This window comes from Ochotona princeps, chromosome 10, assembly GCF_030435755.1.
Source record: "Ochotona princeps isolate mOchPri1 chromosome 10, mOchPri1.hap1, whole genome shotgun sequence".
NCBI classification, from domain to species: domain Eukaryota; kingdom Metazoa; phylum Chordata; class Mammalia; order Lagomorpha; family Ochotonidae; genus Ochotona; species Ochotona princeps.
Window position 1 is genome coordinate 12388459 of NC_080841.1, and position 23801 is coordinate 12412259.

General features: G+C 42.9%; 1 protein-coding gene across 1 annotated transcript in view; it reads right to left on the minus strand.

Moving 5' to 3' along the window:
* Nucleotides 1–23801, minus strand: part of KIF14 (kinesin family member 14) — a 46977-nt gene that overhangs the window by 10249 nt on the left and 12927 nt on the right. Inside the window, exons 12-22 of the mRNA XM_058668977.1 lie at nucleotides 23034–23097; nucleotides 21211–21395; nucleotides 18772–18874; nucleotides 17848–18008; nucleotides 15295–15442; nucleotides 14732–14884; nucleotides 13596–13722; nucleotides 10487–10580; nucleotides 8959–9088; nucleotides 5605–5705; nucleotides 1449–1543 (exon numbers count right to left, since the gene is read on the minus strand). Of these exons, the coding sequence (XP_058524960.1) occupies nucleotides 1449–1543; nucleotides 5605–5705; nucleotides 8959–9088; nucleotides 10487–10580; nucleotides 13596–13722; nucleotides 14732–14884; nucleotides 15295–15442; nucleotides 17848–18008; nucleotides 18772–18874; nucleotides 21211–21395; nucleotides 23034–23097 (1361 nt within the window). The remainder of the gene's footprint in view (nucleotides 1–1448; nucleotides 1544–5604; nucleotides 5706–8958; nucleotides 9089–10486; nucleotides 10581–13595; nucleotides 13723–14731; nucleotides 14885–15294; nucleotides 15443–17847; nucleotides 18009–18771; nucleotides 18875–21210; nucleotides 21396–23033; nucleotides 23098–23801) is intronic.

A 23801-nucleotide genomic window follows, 5' to 3' on the forward strand; every position in this document is an offset into this window, starting at 1 on the left:
TTCTTCTTCCCAGTTCGTACCCTAGCTCCCCAGCAGACCTAAGCACTGTTTTACTCTAAACTACATTTGCCTCTGTCACCATGGATCATGTTTCTGAGATTCATAAAAACTGTTGAATCAGTCATTCCTCTTTCATTGTTGTGTGTGGCAGTCCACATACAACCTTCCCAAGGCACAAGCAGGGAGCTGGATTGGAGGTCGAGCAGCCAGGGCACAAACCAGCACCACTGTAGGTAGTAATTCTTCAAGTTTATTATTACAGGTACTTTCACATACTAATTACAGAATCTCTCCATTTCTCCGTAAATTGACAGTATAATAAATATCGGCACAAAATGACTACTTGGTAACTTTTCCTTTAACATTTTTTAATTAAAGTAATTTTGGAATGGGAGTACATGGACTATTTTATAAAACTCAGAGGAAGGACCAGCATACAGGCTAGGTATCCTCCTAGGCTGCTGGCATTCTGCATAGTCGCTGGTTTGACTCAGCTACCCCAGCTGCGATCCAGCTCTCTGCTGACGTGCCTGGGAAAGCAGCAGAAGAGATGGCTCAAGTGTTTGGGCCCCTGCCATGCACATCAGAGACCTGGACAAAGCTCCAGGCTACGTACTGGCTTCGGCCTGGCCCAGCGTTGGTTATTGTGGCCATGTAGGGAGTGGGCCAGCAGACACATCTCTCTCTGACTCTGACTTTTCAATAAATAAAAAATACATGTGTAAAAGAAAAAAAAAATCCAGAGGAACCAGATGCTACATGGTGAGAAAGAGCTGTGCTGTCCCTTTCTCACCCCAAGGACAACAGGCCCTTCCGGGTTGGGGAGTACTGCTCCCCCAGGCACACATTCCTTCCCTTTCTCTCACAAATGACCAGGCAGCACACACAATCCACTATACTATGCTTTTCTTCACTTATAAGGAAATAATTTTCCTGTTTTTTTTATGTTTTACTTACACACTTGAAAAGTAGAGACACACAGAAAGATCTTACACTGATTGATTTACTCCCCAAATCCAATCCCTGCAACAGCTGAGGTTGGGTTAGGCTAAGCCAGGAGCCCAGAGCTGAATCCAGGTCTTCTACACTACCGGCAGGCACCCAAGCACCACGCTGCAGCTCCAGACTCATGCCCTCTGCAGCAGCTGCAGGCCCCCACGCTGTATCTTCACTGCTGTGCCAAATGCCCACCCCAGGAAACATCCCCACACATCTGGGAGCATATGTATCCTTTACGATTAAAGCAGGTGCTCTCCATTAGGCCTTTACATAAATCACCAAGTATGAGTTGTAAAAGTATAACAGACCACCGGTCCACCATCTCATTTCACAGAGAAAACTGAAGTTCCCAGACAATGAAACAATTTGCACAAGACACAGAACAAGGTGATGGTGGAGCTGGAACTTGGTGTTTTTCTTAGGAGGCAGAAAGTTTTATGAAAAAGTACCTGAAGAATGTGAAGAACGCAAATTCTGAGCTGGGTGGACTTGAATGTCATGTAAACAACCAGAAATTCTTCTATTTTTCATCAAACTCCTGCTCCTGAAAAAGAAAATGAACCATAAAATCAGTAGATACGTAACACTCTGAACATTACTGCTATCTTTTTTTTTTTAAGATTTATTTATTTTTATTACAAAGTCAGATATACAGAGAGCTGGAGAGATAGAGAGGAAGATCTTCCGTCCGATGAATCACTCCCCAAGTGAGCGCAATGGCCACACCTGAGCCGATCAGGAGCCAGGAGTCAGGAACTTCCTCCAGGTCTCCCACGCAGGTGCAGGGTCCCAAAGCTTTGGGCCGCCCCTCGACTGCTTTCCCAGGCCACAAGCAGGGAGCTGGATGGGAAGTGGAGCTGCCGGGATTAGAACTGGCGCCCATATGGGATCCTGGAGCGTTCAAGGCAAGGACTTTAGCCACTAGGCCACGCTGCCGGGCCTACTGCTATCTTTTTAAAAGATTTATTTATTCACTCCAGAGCCTATGAAACCACACTGTAAAGTAACAATAACAACAAGAATACAATACAGTTTAAAAAAAAAGATTTATTTACTCAAGAGGCAGAGTTACAGAAAAAGGGCGAGATCTTTCATCCACTGGTTCACTGCCCAAATGTCCAGAACAGTTGTGGCTGGGCAGGCTGAAGCCAGGAGTTTCATGCGGATCTCCCTCCCTGGGTAACAGGGTCCAAACACTTGAGCCATCCTCTGCTGTTTACCCAGGCACATCAGCAGGGAGCTTAACTGGCTGGGACTCTCACTGGCAGTCACATGGGTTGCCTGCATTACAGGTGGCAGCTTAACCCACTGTACCACAATGCCATAGCCATGGAATGATATTATTAACAAGATTTACTTTTTAATTCTCTAAGAAAAATGGACACACGTGTGTGTTTCCCAGCAAGGGTTAAAGTCACTAAATTTTTGAAGAGTAATTTTACTATCTATGACTTATATTTAATTAAATAGATTGAGCACTTCCTTTTCCAGGATCTGGATACTACATTGAAACATGGCAAACATGGCTGCAGAGCTCATCCGGCTTCAAGTTCCAAACAAAAGAAAAAACTCGGACACATCACTGCACTATGGAGATAAATGTTCTGTGGGCTGCCAAGGCTGTGGGAGGCCTGGCCTGAGGGGCCCCTGAGGGATGAGTGGGAGTTAGCCACGCAGGGCCCAGACTTGGGAGACATGCTGGGGTCTCATACACAGGCACCAGCATGTGGGAAGGCCTGGTGATAAGCCAAAGTATTCACATGCAAAGAGCCGGGACTGCCTTCTGAGGTATGAGAGCGAAACCAGGGATGAAGCTGGAAGGACAAGCTTAGGCCAGTTAAGGTTGGATTTTATCCCAAGTGAATTTTCCAGGGAAGGCTTTTAAATAGGGAAATGATCTAAGTAGATAAATACCTAATAAAGATTTGCCACACTGTGTGCAAAGTACACCTGTCGAGTGTAACAGTGGCATGCATGGAGGGAACAGTCTCCTTCCAAGGTTTCGCTCATCTCCCACAGGCTGGAAAACCACACAGGCATCTCCCACACCCCCATTTCCTGCTCCTGGACAAGACAGTGTCCATCCATGCTGCCATTCACCTGTCTACTCTGAACTCTAAGCTGGCTCGGTGAGTCAGTGGAACTGTTTCAGTCAGGGCTTTGGACTAACATCAGGGATGACTTTGGTAAACTCTCTACCACTGTTGAAAAGATCAGGGCCCAGCGGCGTGGCCTAGTGGCTAAAGTCCTCACCTTGAACGTGGTGGGATCCCAGATGGGCGCCAGTTCTAATCCCGGCAGCTCCACTTCCCATCCAGCTCCCTGCTTGTGGCCTGGGAAAGCAGTCGAGGACAGCCCAAAGCTTTGGGACCCTGCACCTGCGTGGGAGACCCAGAGGAAGTTCCTAGCTCCTGGCTTCGGATCGGCACAGCACTGGCTGTTGCGCTCACCTGGGGAATGAATCATCAGATGGAAGATCTTCCTCTCTATCTCTCCAGCTCTCTGTATATCTGACTTTACAATAAAAATAAAATAAATCTTTAAAAAAAAAAAAGATCATTAAGTAGAAGTATTTCATCAGTAGTAGCCTAAATGTTTCAATATAAAATCCCCCCCCCATGAATTCCTCCAAGAGAAACACAAAAATACAATACAATATATTGTACAAATATTATAGCTATCTACTTGGGGGTGGAAGCAGAAGGCCCATTGCTACAGCAAGTCTAAACTAGGAAAACAATTGTTTGTGCAACACCACCATAGTTAAGCAATGTTTAAGTCCAAATAAAGAAAATGCTTGTCACATTCCTTTCAAGGAGTTTTTTTTTTTTCTTATTTAACCTCAGGGGAAAATTTACTTTTAACTGTCAAAAGTACACATCAAAATTTATAGGCAGCCAAACCAGCCTATTTTATTGCAGAACAACTGCGGCATAGCACTGGCCAGGAGCGGCTGTGTAATTAACAATCCGTCAGCGTTGCCAGGCCCGCGGCACGCGCCGCGCGAGCAGGTGTCATAAACATCCTTGCAAGGCTGAAGCTTCACACACAAGGACTCACACCAATGGCCACTCATCTTCTAAAAATATGATACTTTTAAATTACAGAAGCTCTCAAAAATATCGCTGCCAAAAGATAAAGCATTCCATTTCAAAATCTTGGAAAATATCGAGAATTTTTGATTTTTTGATTAACATTTTTAAATACTAATTTCCTAGTTATGAAACCAATTCAGCAGAAAATCAGATATAGAGCACCAACATTCAATAGGCAAAAATACCAATTAAAACAATGAAAAGCTGAGTAATGATCTTAAACCTTACTAGTGATTAATGTTTGTATTAGGATCCGCAAGTTGAGATATACTATTTATAAGTGTTTAAGATAAAAATAATAAGATCTCAGAAATCCTAAAACCAAAGGAATTCATGAATTATCCTCTGATGAACGTTTCGATCTAGCTTGCATTTTGTACAGTGTAAGTCACACCGCATTGGATTAAGTATCCCAAGCCCCAACTGCCAAATTCTACCCAAGCTCATGTTAGTGCCATTGTGCCCCCAGCCTTGAGTCCTCTAGATGGGCACTGACCACAACTCACACTCCAAGGCTCCATCTGCCTCGGTTCACATTCACCCCCACGCACCATCAGAGCTCCCGCAGGGTGAGTTTCTGTCAGTGGTTTCCAACCCTCACAGCAACCACGGCCTCCTGCTCACCAGCCCCAGGCTGGGGGTCGCCGTGGCTGGGAGGAGTAGCAGCCGTTCTTCCTAAGGACTCAGCAAATCTCAACAAGAACTCCCTCTCAAGTTGGTGTCTATTACTGTCTCCACCACAGAGGATAAATCTGGAGATTTAAGGTGCCATGAATACTTGTCCATGACCCCACTGAGCACAGGTTAGAACCAAGAGCTTGATATCAGAACCTGTGACCTTTCTACTATTATACCTTTGTATTTATTAACAATGCTTTCCAAGACACATTAGCAGGGAGCTGGATTGGAAAGGGAGCAGCTGGAACTCAAACTGCTGCCCATGTGGAATCCAGTGCTACAGGTGATTCTGCCACAGCAAAATCCTAGTTATTTAGTTATTTCAAAGGCAGAGTTATAGATAGGACAGAGAAACAGAGAGGTTTCTTCCATCCACTGGAAGAAAAAAATCCACAAAAGAAAAAAAAGAAAGCCACAGCAGGTGGATTGTACCCATCCAAAGCCAGGAGCCAGGAGCTTTTTCTGGGTCTCCCATGTAGGTTCAGGGTCCAAATGCCTGGCTCATCTTCCCAGGCCCATTAATAGGGAGCTGGACTTGAAGTGAAGCAGCTAGGATATGAACTGGCACCTCTATGGGATGCTGTGGCTTATCCTGCACTGCCACAAAGCTGGCCCCACTCAGTCATTCTAGCACACAGTACTGACATACTGGATGCTTTGTTCTTTTTCTGACAGACAATTTGAAGCCCGAGAGTGATCTATCTCTAGCACTCTTCCTACTGTACCTCTGGATTCCCTCCACAGACACACAAGGAAAGCAGATAGCTCATTTAAATATCAGGAAAGTATTATCTCTAGAACATCACCAAAACCACAGTTAGAACGCCTTTACCTCCTTCGAGACAATGAAGAAACAGGTGCATCTGTAATGTCAGGCTCCCATTCATCTTCAGGATCACAAAAGATATCTTCACCCTTGCTATTACCATTACTCTGAGAAAACACATAGTTTCCATTAGTTATGGGCAAAAGAAAAAATACTTAGCAGCTAAGGAGAAAATGCATAATCACACTGTTAATACTCAGAACACAAAATTCTGTGGAAAAACACAAAAAGAATCACAATGAATACATGAAAGCAGGAAGTAAGTGAACAATAAGGGTAGCGCACTACATTTTAATGTACGTGTTTGGGTAAGACCGAGCAAATCACTCTTTCACTGTTTTAGTTCTAATATAACAGCAAGATTCACATACAAAATTTGGAAATTATTAACTCATAGACACAAAGGAAAAATTAAAACCACTCGAGCCCACTGGATGGAGAAGCTGCTGTTGCCTCGCCCTCTTTCCTTCAGTCACTCTGGATCCTTCTATTCAGCATATACTGATTCCCTCTGATCACAGTGAAACAGGCTTTAAGTACGGTCTGGGGACTAACCTGCTAAAATTTCAGCAGGATTTTTACAGATACATTCATATTAAGACTGGTTAGTAACTTTCCTGACTTTTCTTTTCAGATCTGGTCTGTTTGTTTTTTCTCAGAGTTACTCTGGCCTCACAAGCAGAACTGGGACCCTGTCTATTTTGGGCAATGGTCTAGTAAGGTTTAAACAAAACAGAATCCAACTGCTCTTTGGAGGTTAAAGGCCTTCACCCTGGAAACAGACTGGGATCGGCAACTTTTTCTACCCTTCCCTTTCAAGGACAGACTGCTGAAAATTTTTCTAATTATTACAATTAGCCATCTACGAGGTCAGCTTTTATACCTTAATTTTTTCTAGAAAGTCTTTTCAGAAGTCTATCAAATTTATTGGCACTACTATAAATACACTATTAAATGTTTCCTTATCTTTATTTAAACACCATTTCTCACTGCTACAAGCACGTCACTATTTTGAAAGAAGTAAGAGCTTACATAATAAAATACGTTTACTAAATCAATTATCTTGCCATAATCTTATGATTTCATTTGCTTTATTGTCCATATTGAGTTAAATATTTACTTTCATTTTTCCATTAAATAATCCAAATGCTAAAACTATAATCTGGCAGCAATTTCAAGTTTTTACATACATTTTCATTATTGTTATTTCCTGAACAGTGTAGAATACTGAGTCACATTAAAGATGTGGTATTTGACAAAAAATAGCAATACAACAATTTAATAAATTGCAATAACTTTAGAAGTATTTAGATGACAATATGAAGAAAAACAGACTTAAAATCCGTACCTCTTAAAAAGTACCATAACAATTTCTGTGTAATTTGAGACAAAACTTTCTAATTTTTTACTTGAGAAGCAGAGACAGAAATCTTGTCTCTATTACTTCATTCTCCAAGTGCTCATAGATGCCAAGGCTTGACCAGCCCAAAGTTGGAAGCCAGGAACTCAATCCAGGTTTCTCACAGGGGTGACAGAGACCCAATTATTTAAGGCATTACAGCTGCCCCACGGAGCACACATCAGCAGGAAGCTGCAGGACAGATCTGGAACATGCACCCAGGCATATGGCCTCCTAGCTGTTGATCAGATGTCCACCCAAAGAAATTTATGTAAAAACAAATAAACAAATAAAGGACCTGGCACGATAGCCTAGTGGCTGAAGTCCTCCTTGCCTGTGCAGGGATCCCACATGGGTGCCAGTTCATGTCCCCAGAGGTCCCGCTTCCCATCCAGCTCCCTGCTTGTGGCCTGGGAAAGCAGTTGAGGACAGCCCAAAGCCTTGGGATCCTGTACCCACATGGGAGACCAGGAAGAAGGTCCCGGCTCCTGGCTTCGGATCAGCACAGCTCCAACCATTGCAGCCACTTGGGGAGTGAATCTGTATATCTCTCTGTATATCTGACTTTCCAATATAACTAACTAAGTAAATCTTTTTTTAAAAACATCAAAGAAAATGAACAGGATTATACAATATTTCAGTAATATCTCTGGATTAATAGATATATTCAAATAAATAAAAAAACCTATTGCATAAAAAAGAGAAAGATGTTGAAAATGAATGTGGAAATATAAAATAAAGGCTTATTAAAACCATGTCAATTCCATAATGTTACAAATTGCTGTTAATGTTATATTGGGACTCTTGATTGACTGGGATGATATTCTACCAGCTCTAACTTTGGACCAGAAATGGTCTCCCCAAGAAACTGTTCAACCCATCTGGACAATAAGTAGCTGGACTCTATGTTTGGTATATGTTTGCAAGGAAAGAATCTTGATTGAATTTGAACTGTAATACTGCACCAAGGTGGAGGAATCCACCAGGGGGAGGGGCGTGGGGAGGGGTGGGGGGATTCCCAGAGCCTATGAAACTGTCACATAATGCATAATAATTAATAAAAAAAAATAAAGATTTATTATTAAAATATTTCACTGAAAAAAAGTCGAAGTGTATGAACACAAGCCTGCTGACACAGTGTCAAAGTCCCCTGTTCACAGGTTCTAAAACAAGTAAAGTTTGTAACGCTGGAAAACAGAATGGCCTAATGGCTCAATTCTCATTTTGCATGCACTGGGAATTTATATGGGCGCCGGTTCATGTCCCGACTGCTCCACTTTCCATCCAGCTCCCTGCTTGTGGCCTGGGGAAGCAGTCAAGGATGGCCCAAAGCCTTGGGACCCTGCACCTGTATGGGGAGCCCTGGAAGAAGCTCCTGGCTTCAGATTGGCTCAGCTCTAGCCATGTAGCCACTTGGGGAGTGAACCAGAGAATGAAAGATCTTTCTCCGTCTCTCTTCCTCTCTGTATATCTGCCTTTCCAAACAAATAAATAATTAAATCTTAAAAAAAAAAAAAAAAAACTGTTGAAGTAAAATGAAAAGAAAAAAAGATTTAATGGTTATTTTTAACAAATTAAAATAAAAAGAGTACTCATTAAAAACACACAAAGCATGCAAAAACATATAGGTAATAAAGAGTACACAAAAACGTATATATAGATACAAGATCATTTCAAATGGTACAAATTGCTCTATGCCTATCATATTTCTTCTTTCATTAAGCTTAAATGCTAAACTTTAAAAATAAAATAATGAAATAATTTCTCTAATTTCATTGCAACAATTATGACTATATTAAATCAATAAAATTCCATTTGCATGGAATTACATACATAATATTGAAATTGATTCAACAACTAATGGATTGTCTTTTATTTTCCAATTTTCCTTTACTGAGAACATGTTCCTTTTGTATTTTTTACTTTAAAAAGGTTGTAGATATTTTAATAATATTCCAAACCTCATAGAGTTCCTTCATTGCTGCAAGTTTAGACTCAAATTTTTCCAGACTCCAGAAAGTCGAGATCCCTAGTTTTAAGTTTTGAACCCGAATGGAAGTATCCACATGACCTTTATTGGACACATCATGTCTGGAAAAAAAAGTGGGGAGATTTTATTCCAAAGCATGCATATCATTTATTTTAGTAGGAGTTTCTAAAAGTTTCTAAAGTAGAAAAACTGCTCCATGAAAATTCAGCCCAGTGACCAAATTTGCCCAGTTAAGCATTTTTATTATAGTACTCATTTACATGTAGCATAATTCAAAACATTGATGAAGACATATTATAAAAAAATGCATGCATTTGAAAATGGTACCAAAAGGAACTAATATTTTAATTCCATTTTACTATGATTTTTCTGAAGTTCCTTCACACTATTATAAATAGTAACTTCTTAAATAAAGTTCTTTTAAAATTAAAGAGTATATTCCTTTTAAAAATTGGAATTACTGGGGTCTGGCGCCATGGCCTAGTGGCTTTAGTCCTTGCCTTGAATGCCCCGGGATCCCATATGGCCGCCGGTTCTAATCCCGGCAGCTCTACTTCCCATCCAGCTCCCTGCTTGTGGCCTGGGAAAGCAGTCGAGGACGGCCCAATGCTTTGGGACCCTGCACCCGCATGGGAGACCTGGAAGAGGTTCCAGGTTCCCGGCTTCAGATCGGCGCGCATCGGCTGTTGTGCTCACTTGGGGAGTGAATCATCGGACGGAAGATCTTCCTCTCTGTCTCTCCTCCTCTGTGTATATCTGGCTGTAATAAAATAAATAAATCTTTAAAAAAATAATAAAAAATAAAATTGGAATTACTGACACATTTTCAGCTAAAAAAAAAATTCACTAGGAAAGTACAATGGCAAGTGGGTTAAGCAGCCGCTTGGGAAGCCTACTCCCCTTGCCAAATACGTGGGATCAAGTTCTGACTCTGCTTCTGATCCAGCTTCCCGCTAACAGCCTGGGAGACGGCTGGTGATGGCCCACATATGTAGGCTCCTGCCACCTACATGGAATCCCAGATGGAGTTCACCCAGCCCAGCTATGGTGGGTGGGTATTTGAGGAGTGAGCCAGTAGATGGAAGATTCTCTCTCTCTCTCTCTCTCTCTCCCTTCCCTCCTCTCCCCTTCCTTTCCTTCCTTCTACTTACTATCCCTCTTCCACTCCTTCTGGTCACACTGCTATTCAAAAAGTTTTAAAAATTTAAAAAAACCCTGTGAAATGAAAGAAAATTAGTGAACTATCCTATTCATTAATACACCAGTGGTTAACTGATGAAAGCTCTCTTCCCCCCGGGTGAGTTCTAAAAGTGGGCCACCCGAGCCTGTTACCAGGTCAGGCATTACTGAACAGACTCCAGAGAAGCTGAAGTAAAAGAAAACAAGGAAAGGGGGTTGGGGCGGTAGAGAGGAGTCAGGAAGGAGGGTTAGAGAAAGGAATCTCATTAACCAGCTTAAAATGAAGAATTACATCACCATCAGGACAACTATTCCCTCACCTGCCAAAAACGTAACATTTTTTAAACTTGCTGCTGATGGCATTGGCTTCCTGAATCATCATGGAGAGTTTCAAGGAACTCCAGTTCGGCTGGACTAAGACAAAACAGAGAGATTCAAAACACTAATGGTCATCTGTCACTAGAACAATTCTGGGAAAAACTACTGATTTCAAATTAATGATTTTAACTCTATCACAGCAGGATAAATTTGTTTCAACTCTCGTTAGTAATTTTTCTTCAGATAAAATAATGTATCTTACCTGTGGTGTAAGGATGACAATTGAAGTTGATTAGAGAAAAGATAAGGATGTTGTTACAAAAGAACAAATATCAAAAGCAATGCTTTTTTTTTCAATATCTTTTTTAAAAATTTTCTTTTTTTTAAATTTGAAAGGCAGATCACAGAGAGAAAGAAAGATAAGGATTTTTCATTCGTTGGGTTTACTCCTCCTATGGCCACAACTGCCAGAGCTGGGCTGGTTCTAACTCAGCAGCCAGGAGCCTGTGGGGGCAGGGACCCAAGGACCTGAGCCATCTCTGTGCTTTCTCAGCCCATAAACAGGGAGCTGGCTATGATGTGGAGCAGTCAGGATACGAACCAGCACCTATATAGGATGGTGGCACCACACTGAAGCTCAGTGTACTACACCCTCCAGTATCTTCAATTTTTTTTTCTAATTGCTTTTTTCTTATTTTCTAAATCCTTTAAAGTATCAGGTAAACTATATTATAGCCTTATACAGAATCACATCTCATTTTTTAATTTTGCCTGGAATAATTATATATAGACAGATGAACAGATGTCTTTATAAGACAAAAAGGAAAATAGCTTGCAATTCCATTTTCTTAATTAAGCATAAGATCTTATCAAAAGGAGCTGGTATGTGGCATGGATTAAGAAACTGCTTGTGATAATGGCATTCCATTCTGGAGCAGCAGTTCGAGAGCTGGCCACTCAGCCTGCAATCCAACTCCCTGCTAGTGCGCCTGAGACAGCAGCAAAAGATGACCCGACCTCTGGGCTCCCGCCATCCACCCAGAGAAAACTAAGACAGCATTCCAGTCGCTGCTATAGCCTGGGCCAGTCTAGGCCTAAATCAGCAGATGGAAGATCTCTCCCCATTTCTCTTCCTATGACTCTGCTATCCAAATAAAAATCACCATAAATATTTTCTACAATGTCCAAACTTACAACCAGTATTCCATCCAAAACCCTTCTGCCATGGTAAGCGCTAGGACTAGCGACTGGCTGCTGCCTCGGCTGCTGTCCTCCACTGGAGTGTCTGGCTTGCGTGTGGCTCTGTGCCGAACCCCTGCTTCCTGCCAATGCACACCCTGGGAGGCAGCAAGTCAGAGGCTCAGGGCACTGTGTACCCACAGGAGGAATTCAGATAATTTCATTTCCAGCTCCTGGCTTCTGCCTAGCTCAGCCATAGATGCTGTGATATCAACATTTTAAAAAGACACCAAAAAAACCCACTAAAACCAAATATCTTTTTGGAAAGATAAAAGTCACTATTCACACAGATTTTTTTAAATAACAACCAAATATACATTTTTAGATATTATTCTAAGCTCTGAGAAGAATTAACAAGTGCTAATACAATGAATTTACTCACAACAGACGTAACGTTATTAATGTTTTCAAAGTAAATTAAAAACAGAAGCTACTGGAAGTATGTGACGTAACTACCAAGTATTCTGGTTAAAAAGATGACCCAAACCTGACAGGCCATAGTGCTAGCCACCACTTCACAGGGCAGAGGTATCTCTTGAACAACACTTGGGAGACTCAATCAGCAAAATTCAAAACAAGGGAAAACTCCATAGGTCAAATAATTTGATTTTTCAATAAATGAATCACTATGGTTAAGAGACAGAAGAGCCAACTGACTGAATGAAAGGGTATTAAAGCCGAACCCATCACATGTAATATCTACAACATGTCTGTATCCAGATTCAGATACACCAAACACAAAAGAAATGCTTATTAAATGATCCAAGATTAGAATATAGACTAGATATCTGATGAGTGTAAGACACTGTTATTAGTATTTTAGATGTGATATCATGGTGACGTTTAAAAGAATGACACCGGGCCAATACAGTGGCTCCGCCAATAGAGCCAGGGTTTGCAACGCGAGCATCCCGTAGCAGTGTGCTCCTCTGAGTCTTGGCTCTTCTACTTGTAACTCGGCTCTCTGCCAAAGCGCATGGACTTCCACCTTCCCCCACAGGAGAGACCTGAGGGAGTGCCAGTGGGCCCGGAGCCAGCCACTGCAACCACTAGAGAGTAAAAAGCATCACTCTACCTTTTAAATAAATCAAGAAACAAATAAAGACACAAAGTGACAAGGAAAAGTGGAGAGAGGGGAAAGAATCCACTCTGAGTTGGAGACACCGCAAATGGCACGTCTGGGATCACCCCAGCGACGCAGCAGGGCCCGGCACAGCGCAGCACTAACACGGCTCCATAGCACCCGGCCTTTACTGCAGCAATCTGCCTACTCTTAGGGCTTGAAATTGTTCATAGTGAAAAACGTCTACACAAAAACCTGTTGTTTCTACACAGAAACATACAAAACCACAATGTACAATCAAGACTCTAAGGATCTGATGGCTTTACTGGGAGAATTTGACTAATCATTTCAAGAATTCACACTAATCCTTTTCAAACTCGCCAACTCAGCCTGTGAGGCCAGGATCCCTTTGATACTAAACCTGGACAAAGACACCACAGGACAATTACAAACTGATGTCCTGGATGAATGTACAAGGTGCGTTCAAAAAGTCTGCAGGAAAAAGGAATGAAAAGTTTATTTTGGGCTTAGAGACCTGCCCTCATGACCTAACTGCCAGCCGTGAGAAGGCTCCGTACTCTAACACCTTCCCAGCAGGGACTGGGCTTCCACTTAGAAATTCCGAGCAGAGACAAACACCCAGTCTGCAGCAGAGAGAAAACTCAATACTCTCCATGCTGAATGTTCTAGAAACAGTCATTCGTATATTTGGCTAATTTCAGACAAGTCAGCAATAGCTGGACCAAACTGACTACACAAAGGTGACTGTGACATATTAGATACAGTAACAAACATCAGCATGTACTCACTTGTAAATGTTTTATCTCTGTTACTCCGATTCTGCTGTAGAATTTGTACTTCTTTAGCAATTTTTTGCTTTTCCATCTCTAAAGCTTCCAGGATCCGAGTGTGGCGGACGCTGTGATCTTCCAGAGCCTAGAGCCACGAGCACGCCGACCCACAGCGGGACAGCAGAGACGAGAAAGCCAGGCTGAGCCCAGGACGCACCTGCTTAACCATCACATGTGTCCCGTAACACCTTGCTGTGTATCTCAGACATACCCAGTAAAACTTACTTTTAAAAAACTTATAATGGTGACACACTATAATTAAGCCTCATTTAATTAGGGTACTCATTCCCTGTTTAACATGTTTAATTAAACATGCAAAGGTTTTTAAAATTATTTTTTTCCACAACAAAATCGTTAGGAATTTTTGATGACATAAATGTTTTCTTATTCACTCATAGGAAGTTAAAAAAAACACTTAAAAAAAAAAAAAGAGGGGGTGTCTAGTATGACTCAATGGCTAAATCCTGCACCTTGCAAGCTCCAGGATCCCATATGGGTGCTGGTGCATGTCCCAGGTGCTCCACTTCCCATCCAGTTTCCTGCTTGTGGCCTAAGAAGGCAACTGAGGATGGCCCAAAGCCGTGGGACTCTGCACCCACGTGGGAGACCCAGAAGAAGCTCTTGGCTTCTGGCTTTGGATCAGCTCAGCTCCAGCTGCTGAGGCCCTCTGGGGAGTGAATCAATGGTTGGAGAGGGAGGGAGAGTGAGAGAGAGGAGGGAGGGAAAGGGAGAGAGAGAGAAAAAGGGCAAGAGAAAGATGGGGAAAACAAAGAAAGGGAGACAGGGGGAGAGAGAAAGGGAGTATGAAAGAGAGAAGGAAAGAGGGGGAGAGGGGGAGAAATGGGGGAGAGAGAAAAGAAAGAATAAGGGACAGAGAGAGAGGAAGAAAAAAAGGTTAGGAGAAAGGTGAAGAGAGAGAGGGGAAGGGAGAGAGGGGAAAGAGACAGAAGGAAAGGGAGAGAGGGAGAAAGGAGGAGAGAGAGTAGGGACCTACGTGACCTTGTACTTGCCTCTCCTGTCAAAACACTGTTTAAAAACAGGGACACCGCCCAGCCCTTACACAGAACAGCAGAACAGCCAGGAGGCACAATCACCTGCTTGGCCGCCAGGGCCTCCATCTCCAGGCGCCGGGAGCGGACGCGCACCTCCTGCTCCAGGCGCTGCTTCATCTCTTCCAGCTCGGCAATCCTGTGATTGGCCTCCTGTGTGTGTAACTCCTGCACTTTCTTCCTTTGAGACTCTTCCTTCTTTAAAGTACAAGCATAGAAAACAACTCAGACAAAAATACAGGGCACTCAACAACAGCACTGAAGTACTAAAGCCCCCTTGTAAAGAAGTCAATGCACAAGAGCCTGACTTCTCCACTTCATCCGGGTTAACTACTCTTTCTGAGTAGCTCTGTAATGCGTGTATCTGGGATGGCGAGCATGTCGGAGAACCATGGGGCAAGCCACGTCTCAGGCAGTGCAGGCAGCACCTCCTGCTCCTCCCCACGCCCCCCGCCCTGCTCCCTAAGGCAAAGTCAAGTGGGCCAGCGCACCCAGCGGCTTTGTCCTCTCCCAGCCCTTGAGAGGACATACTCAACTCTAAGATGCACATTCCTCGGAAAACAGAGACACAAGACAGAAAGCAAACATAAAACCCCCTCTAACTGTACCAGCTCTGCTTCCAGGGCTTGGATTTTGCTTTCATACGCAGCCTTCTGGGAAGAAAGCTCCCGCTGAGCCATTTCCTTAGCGATCTGGATTCCCTGCATCATTTCTTCCTTTGCTTTCAACTGTGCCTCTTTTATTTCAGCTTCGAGTCTACAAAGTGGCAAGATATTTACAGGAAACATTACTAAGAATTCTTTATACTCCATAACAGTTCTCAAACATATTAAAATATGTCCCACCAAATAAACATTTAAATCTTAAAACTTAATTTCTGATCTTCTCCCAAGAGTGTCCTTGAAGGATGAAAATCTGCTTATGTCTAGGTTACTACTGAAGATGTCTGGCTTTTAGAGAAATATATTTTTCTAATGCAGGAGATAAATAAATCACATAAAAATCTGTTACAATAAACACTGCAAAAAATAATTAACAGTGTAGCAAACACCAAGGAATGTCTTAAACTAACAATAAAGCAAAAATTGCAATTTATATATCAATAACTTTAAAAAAAAAAGTAATCTGAAAGGCAGTTACAGAAAGAGGGAGAGACAGAGAGAAATCATGAGGGATTGCTCAATCTTCCATCCACCAGTGCACTCCTGAAACAGCCACGACGGCCAAGCAGGACCAGGCCAAAGCTGGAAGCTCCGTCTGAGTTTGCACCATGAGTGGCAGGGGCCCAAGCACCCAGGCCATCCTCTCCCCAGCTTCCCAGGCACACTATTAGAGGACAGGATCAGAAGTGGATCTTCCGGTACATGCAATGGCACTAACAGGGGATTACAGGCAGCAACTGACCACGCTGTGTCATAACACATTCTCTGCCAATAACTCTTGATTTCTTTTTTGGTCATAGATTACAAAAATGTTGAAATGACCCAAAAAACACATGTAAGAGCTGATAAAGCAGACTGTACCATCTATTTGTAATTTTTTATACTAACCTGATAAGGTGAAACATTAGAGTTGTCATATCTCAACATACAGAAAAAGCATCATTGGGTATAGAAAACTAAAGTAGGCTTCTTTCTTCTCAATAAAATCAATGCTTTAGCAACTATACTATGTAGAAATAGTCATTCTCCATTTTACTGGAAACAGAATCAGAAAGTCAAACCCAAGAGCTAGGGAGAAATGAGAATCAGGTAGAGTATGTCAGCTCCCAGAGACAGGCAGTGGGGACGGCTGTCCAATAACATGAAAGGACTCAACTCCACTCAACCACTGAACTGCACACTTAAAAAAGGTTAAAACAGGGCCAGCATGGTAGCTTAGTGGCTGAAGTCTTCACTTCCATACATAAGGATCCTATATGGCCACTGGTTCATGTCCCGGCTACTCTACTTCCATCCAGCTCCCTGCTTGTGGCATGGGAAAACAGTACAGGATGGTCCAAAGCCTTGGGACCCTGCACCCATGTGGGAGACGTGGAAGAATCGGTTGGCTTCAGATCAGCTCAGCTCTAGCCATGCAGCCACTTGGGGAGTGAACCAGCAGACGGAAAATCTTTCTGTCTTTCCTTCTCTCTGTATATCTGCCTTTCCAAAAAAAAAATTAATAAATCTTTTTTAAAAAGTGGTTAAAATGGCACGGTGGGTTAAGCTGGCACTGGGATGCCCACATAGCGTATCAGAGTGCTGGTTCATGCCCAGGCGCTCTGTTTCCATTCACGCTTCCTGCTAACGAGCCTGGGATGGTGGCAGAGGACGCCTACTCAGGCTCCTGTCACCTGTACAGCACACCTGGCTGGAGTTCCTGGCTGCTGCAGGCATTTAGGGAAAGAACCAGCAGATGGGAGACTGGTCTCTCTTTCTCTGTCACTCTCTCACACAAAATAAATGTTTTTTAAAATGGTGATTCTCATGCTATGTCTACTATACTACATTTAAAAATCTTAACAAGGAGAAAGTGAGTCTGAGGCTTTAAAATGTCTAGCCCAAAATAGTCATTCTGGAATTTTCTTCTTCTAAGCGTCTCATGTCTGCTAAAAACTCATTAATGGCTCCATTGTCCTGCATAAATTCCAAATTCATTTGTGGCTAATGGTAGATATTCTCTACTTTTAGCTGCTCAAGAAAACTGCTGAGGCTAGAAATCGTACGGTTTTGCATGAGCTAAAACTGGGACCAAATGAGAAAAGAAAAATAAATATACCCTCCCCCTGTCCTGTCCTGGCCAACTTCTCTTGGGACTTCACTCCAAGAGATGTCTTCTCCACCTCAACAACCATTGCTGGTCCCCAGCCAGAGCCAGGTTCAGCCCGTCCCCTGCATCACACAGTGCAGAGCACCCTGGCCTGTTCACCTGCCAACCCCATGAGACAGCAAAGTGGAGCTTCAGCCCCTTGTTGTATTGCCAGCATTTTTATGGTGACTCATGACAGATGCTCATGGGATGCTTGCTGAATGAGGGAATGTGCCAATGGAAAAAAAAAAAAATGAAACCATTAGAAATCAGCAGGCAGAGGTAGTCATTGGTGACCAGAGCCGTGTGACCAGCTCCTGTTACAGACCTCACAGGCGTATTTCCTATTTCACATCAACAACCATACTTACTGTGATCTCTGTGCTACAAGCAACTCATTTTTTGCAAATTCAAAGTCCTTTGGCCCCTCACTTGTCAGAGTGTCTCTGCCAGGGGTTCTTCTCCCTTTCTCGACTTCTACTGGATGATTAAATCTAAAATAATGCTCTCCACCAAGAATCACCCGATCACCCTAGGGCACACAGAAAAATGTACTACTTCAAGTCTGTACCAAAACAATAACAATTATTATTATTTTCAGCAAAAGTATCTGATATTACTGTTAAACATAAACATCATAAACTAATCTTTACTAAGTGCTTTCTATATGCCAAATACTGCATTCAGCAAGTCTCATTTACATGTCTCAAAAACTAATTCTTAGTATCATATGTTTTAGGATGAAGAAACTAAAGAGCACAGAGTTTGGTAATAGATGCTGAGAGCTCACTACTTACAGAAATTGCTCTAAGAACTACACACTAATTGCTGTTTCACTTAACACACTGCTACCTCTGAAAGCTAAGATACACTGTACAAACAATACCCAGATGGCCAAATCGTGCCTGGTCTTCTGATATAATTACTAATAATGCTCTCAAAGTGTGCTGACTTGGATGCTATCACTCACTTTCCTAGATAACTACCATGGTAACTACCTTGCCAGAGGCAGGGCTTATCCCAGCCTGGCCTGAAGGCTCAGTCAGCTCTCAAAAGGACACACAATGCCCCTGTTAGTGGCTCCTCAGACACTGGTCCCTATTATGATAACTTGTCTTGGTGCAATGGACGACAACCAGTGAGCGAGAAGACAGGCAAAACCACTTTCGAAATGGAAAAGTCCTTAATCTAATTCGACTCCCTTATCTTACAAGGGAGAAAACTGAGACTCAAAGAAATTAAATGATCTGCTCAAAATCAAACAGTTCCATAAATTGTAGCACTCATCAACCTACATGATGTAATACTGTGGGTTCCAAAATGTGTTTTCCATTTACGTATGTCTTTGCTTCTCCAACTGGAATAATGTTCACTGTCCCAGCAAAATTTTTGATAGTACTGTTAAAATAAAAGCACATTGTTACAAATGTAGGATACAGAAAAGCAATAAAAAAAAGGTTATCTAATTCAGTTTATTCCTTTGGTATTAGAATCCAAATCACTTTGTAGCAACAGCAATTTAAAACTATTTTCAGAGACAAATGCTTCGAGTAGGGATTAAGACATACGTCACAACAGGTACACCTCATCTTGGAGCATCTAGGTCAAGCCCCAGCTCCACGCCCTGTTCCAGCTTCCTCCTAATGATGGCCAATAGCTGGGTTCTTCCCAGGCACAGGGCAAGACTGAACTAAGTCCTGGGTTCTGGACACTTGGAAAATGAATAAACACAGGACAGCTATGTGCCTCTCCCCCTTACAAATCTACAAACTTCTTAAAGAGATTATTCTCTTCCACGCAGATTTTGAAGCTTGGTGAAAAAAGCCCAGCAGTGTAACTCTCTCCACCTGCAGTAAAAAGAATTTTCACTGCTTATATTTTGATCATAACTTCTTTTTAAAAGACAAAAAATATTCCCCCTAAAAGTGAGAAGATTTGCATGAAAGGGCCACTGTGGTGGTACAGCGAGCTGAGCTGCCATCTGATGGCCGCAGAGTCCTAATGGAAGGCCTCTCGCTGTGGACCAGACTTCCAGCTCTGTAACTAGAGACCAGTGTGGTTAGTGCCTCCAGAGCGGCGTTAGGATCTGGGTAGAACCGTTTCACTGTTTTGTCAGCCTACCGAGAGCCAGGTCAAGGGTCACACTGTGAGGTGTGGCTGTTCTGGTCCTCCCCCTCGCCTACTTGTACCTACTCGAGCATCAAAGGCCCAGTGTGTCCTCCTGGATGCCCCACAACCTCCCTGGTCTGCAACTGTTTCCTCACAAGCGTACCTCACCCTCAGCCAACCACACCAGGTCCCTGAATGTACTGTGCAGCTTCCCTCCTACTTACACCTCTCGGGTTCCTGTGGAAGAAGCATGGTCCCTGGAGTGGCAAGGCCAGAAGGAGAAAGAACTTTTAAGAAGTACAGCTTGGTACGAGATGATTAGGTCATGGGGCCACTGCCCCCCAGAACAGATGAATATAGTCCTTAAAGCATCTTGTTCTCAGAGTCTCATTTGACTATCTGAGAAATTTACTCTAGAGAAATTTTTTTGCAATGCTACCAAAAAGACATGTATAAGAATACTCATTTGGGGGAGGTGGCACTGTAAAGCCATACCCAGGGCACCAGCATGCCATATAGGTGCCTGTTCAAATCCCAGCTGCTCTACTTCCAACAAAGCTCCTTGCAAATGTGCCTATAAAAAGTAGAAGATGGTCCAAGTGCTTGGGTCCCTTCAGCCATGAGGGAGACAAAGAAGCTCCAGGCTCCTGGCTTTGCTCTAGCCACAGGGGACATCTGGGCAAAGAACCAACAGATGGAAGATCTCCCTCTCCGAAACTCTTACCTTTGAAATACATACATCTTTTAAAAAAAAAATACACTCAGGAGTAATGTCATGACAAAAAAAATTTAAATAATCCAATTAACAAAACAAGTATATACGAAGAACATAAGAAATAGTTTCACGGGTCCGGCGCAGTAGCCTGGTGGCCAGAGTCCTCGTCTTGCATGCACTCGGATCCCATATGGGTGCCAGTTCTATTCCTGGTGGCCCCACTTCCCATCCAGCTCCATACTTGTGGCCTGAGAAAGCAGTCGAGGACGGCCCAAAGCTTTGGGACCCTGCACCTGTGTGGGAGATCCAGAAGAGGATCCTGGCTCCTGGCTTCAGATCGGTGCAGCTCTGGCTATTGTGGCCACTTGGGGAGTGAATCAGTGGATGGAAAATCTTACTCTCTGTCTCTCTGTATATCTGACTTTCCAGTAAAAATAAATCTTAAAAAAAAACAGAATGAAATTTATACAACATAATACTTCATGGGAATGAAAATGAAAGAGCCTCAACATGGCTAAACGTTAGAAACAAGGCAGAGTCACAGACACGAACACTGTCGTCGCTGCCACATACTGAAGCAGCACTCCGTCACGTGAGCAACACTCAAACAAAGCAAGACGCTCAACTTGTCAATCCAATCTAAAATTCTGGCAATAAAATAAGAAGTTTGCTTTCCTGTCCATCTTACAATTTTACAAAAAGAAATTATCCCTCAAGTGTGCCAAAACGTAATTGAAAGTAATTGATCTGTTATCCTTATAAAATGCTGAGTGTATTTTTCCTGTCCAAAGGGATATGAAGAAGCATACCAGGGTATCAAAGACGTAAACCACAGGATGTCTTATTTGAAGGAAAACACAAATTAACAAGTTATGGACGCCCACCGAAAACACACTGAACATTAACATACCAGTGATCGTCAGCAATCAGGACCCCAGACAACTGAATATCGTGGCTCGAGTTGGGTTTATACTTTCCAACCGTAGTTGTTCCTTCTTTGATCATGTATAGCAGCATCTCTGATAGCTGTGGGTCTTCATTGAGATTGACAAGGTTTGGCAAATGATTGTCCATTTGAAACGTAACTCCCGCTTTCTGGTAGAAGCAAGGAAAACATCTTAGCCACGGCATGAAATTGCTAAAATAGATGGTCTGTGTCATATACATGAGCATCGCTGCCGTGATGGCTCAGGAAACAGTCCTCTCAATCTCTCAGCTCTCTTCAGCGGCTCCCTGGGACTGCGACCCCGGTGCTTTGGTCACTCTGTCCTTCTCTAGCCCCACTCTACTCACACAGCACTCAGCCACCACCCAGTTGCGTCCATCCTTATCATCAAACAATTGTCTTCAGAATGGCTTGGTTTGTCTGGCTGCCTCTTCATCACCCACACTTATCAACCCGCACCAGGACTCCTGCAGCAGCTTCCTGACCGTCCTGTCTCCACACGGGTTACATCCCATACCAGGGTACTGTCAAGATAGCAGTTCTCGCGGCAAACAGCCAGTGGCTCCTCACCACCTCAAGGATAAATCACCCCCCTAATAAACTAATCACATCTTTCCAATATTCTCTCTTCATGACCTCATCAAAACTACTTCTGCCAACAAAACTGACCCACATCCCTGAGGACACAGTAAACTTCCCCCTTTACTCTCCACACAGTTGTCTCTGCTTAGAAAGTTCTCTGCCCTTTTTTGCACTAATCAAAATCTTACCTAAGCTTCAAAATGCAACTAAAATCTTACATTTTCTGTGAGGTTGGACTGACAACACACAACAAACTACCCTTCCCTCCTGTGAATTCGCATAGCACTCTTCTTCCAAACACCAGGAAATGTTCACTGCTCCCACCTTGGTTCCAGGGTCAGCTGGCCAATTTCATAAAATGTTCCAAGAACCTTGAACTCTTTCAAGAACAGAACCAAATCCAAACCTGGACCTTCTGTCGCCTCGCAGCTCCCCCTGAGCCGTGCAGGCTCCCCTCTCAGAGCCCCACAAGCTTTTGCTGCCCGTCCCTCAGTTGCGGCCTAAGTTTCACAACCTATGGCACTCATTTCTGAAACGTGGAACTCATCCCTGACTTATTTTCCATTTCTCTCAATCCCACATCTATAAGACACTCTCAGTCTATCCGTTTTGGACAGAGGATCTTTTCTCTCTGTATCTCCTTCTCTCTATAAAGCTGCCTCTCCAATAAAAACAAATATATATATATATATATATATATATATATATATATACACACACACACACACACATACATATATACACACACATATATAATGTATATACATACATACATTATGTATATACATAGATTATTGCTAAGCAGAGATGCAGTGTTCCACAACTTTTTGCCTATAAAAATAGCAGTTCTTTATGGTTTCAACTGATAAATCAGAATTTTTCAGCCTTATACTTACATTTTTGCAAACCTCCCTCTAAATCACAAGCTCTCTGAGGATTGGAACTGTAGTTAATCACCTTGGCCTCCCTCATTCCCGGCACACAGACATTAAACAAAGTTTTATGGAACCAAACAGAGTGAATACAGTAAGACTGTTAACTTTGGAAACAGCTCTTTGATATTAAGTAATCACAACCTTGATCTTAATACTTCCTCATAATAATTCTTCTAATACTGGTTTAGAAAAAGTCAGCAAACAATATATATCTGAGAACTTGGTGTATTTCTTCTATTCTTAAATCAGTTTAGAAGTTAAAAAGGATACCTGTAACTCCCTTGTTTCTTGATGTTTTCTCTTTTCAGCCTGTTCAAACTTTTCTTTCCATGCTCTTTCCAAAGTCAAAGAAAATAACAGAGTTAATAATACCCGGACCCACCTGGGGGTCGGACACCTGCAACCCTCGCTGGAGCCCTGGGTTTGACTTCCATCCCGATTCTAGCTCCCTGCCACACATACCCCAGGAGATGACTCCGTGAACAGGGTTCTAGCTACCCACGTCGAAGACCTGGACTCCTGGTCTTCTTGGCTCCTGGTCACGGCCTCAACTCAATCCCAGCCACTGCAGGCACTGGAGGAGTGAACTAGCAGCTGGTGCCCTTTTGCTAACAATGAAAATACCATTTAAAAACCCTCTACCTGGGCCCCGGCACAGTAGCCTAGCAGCTAAAGTCCTCGCCTTGAACGCAACAGGATCCCATATGAGTGCTGGTTCATGTCCTGGCAGCCTTGCTTGTGGCCTGGGAAGGCAATCAAGGACGGCCCAAAGCCTTGGGACCCTGCACCTGCGTGGGAGACCCAGAAGAAGCTCCTGGCTCCTGGCTTCAGATCGGCTCAGCTCCGGCCGTTGTGGCCACTTGGGGAGCTGATGGAAGATCTTCCACTGTCTCTCCTCTGTGTATATCTGACTTTCCAATGCGAATAAATAAATCTCTCTAAATTAAAAAACCCCTCTAACTACACTGACAACCAAAAGACAATCCATGAAGATCAGGAAGCCACCTTGTACTGCTTAAGATAGCTGCCTGGGTACGG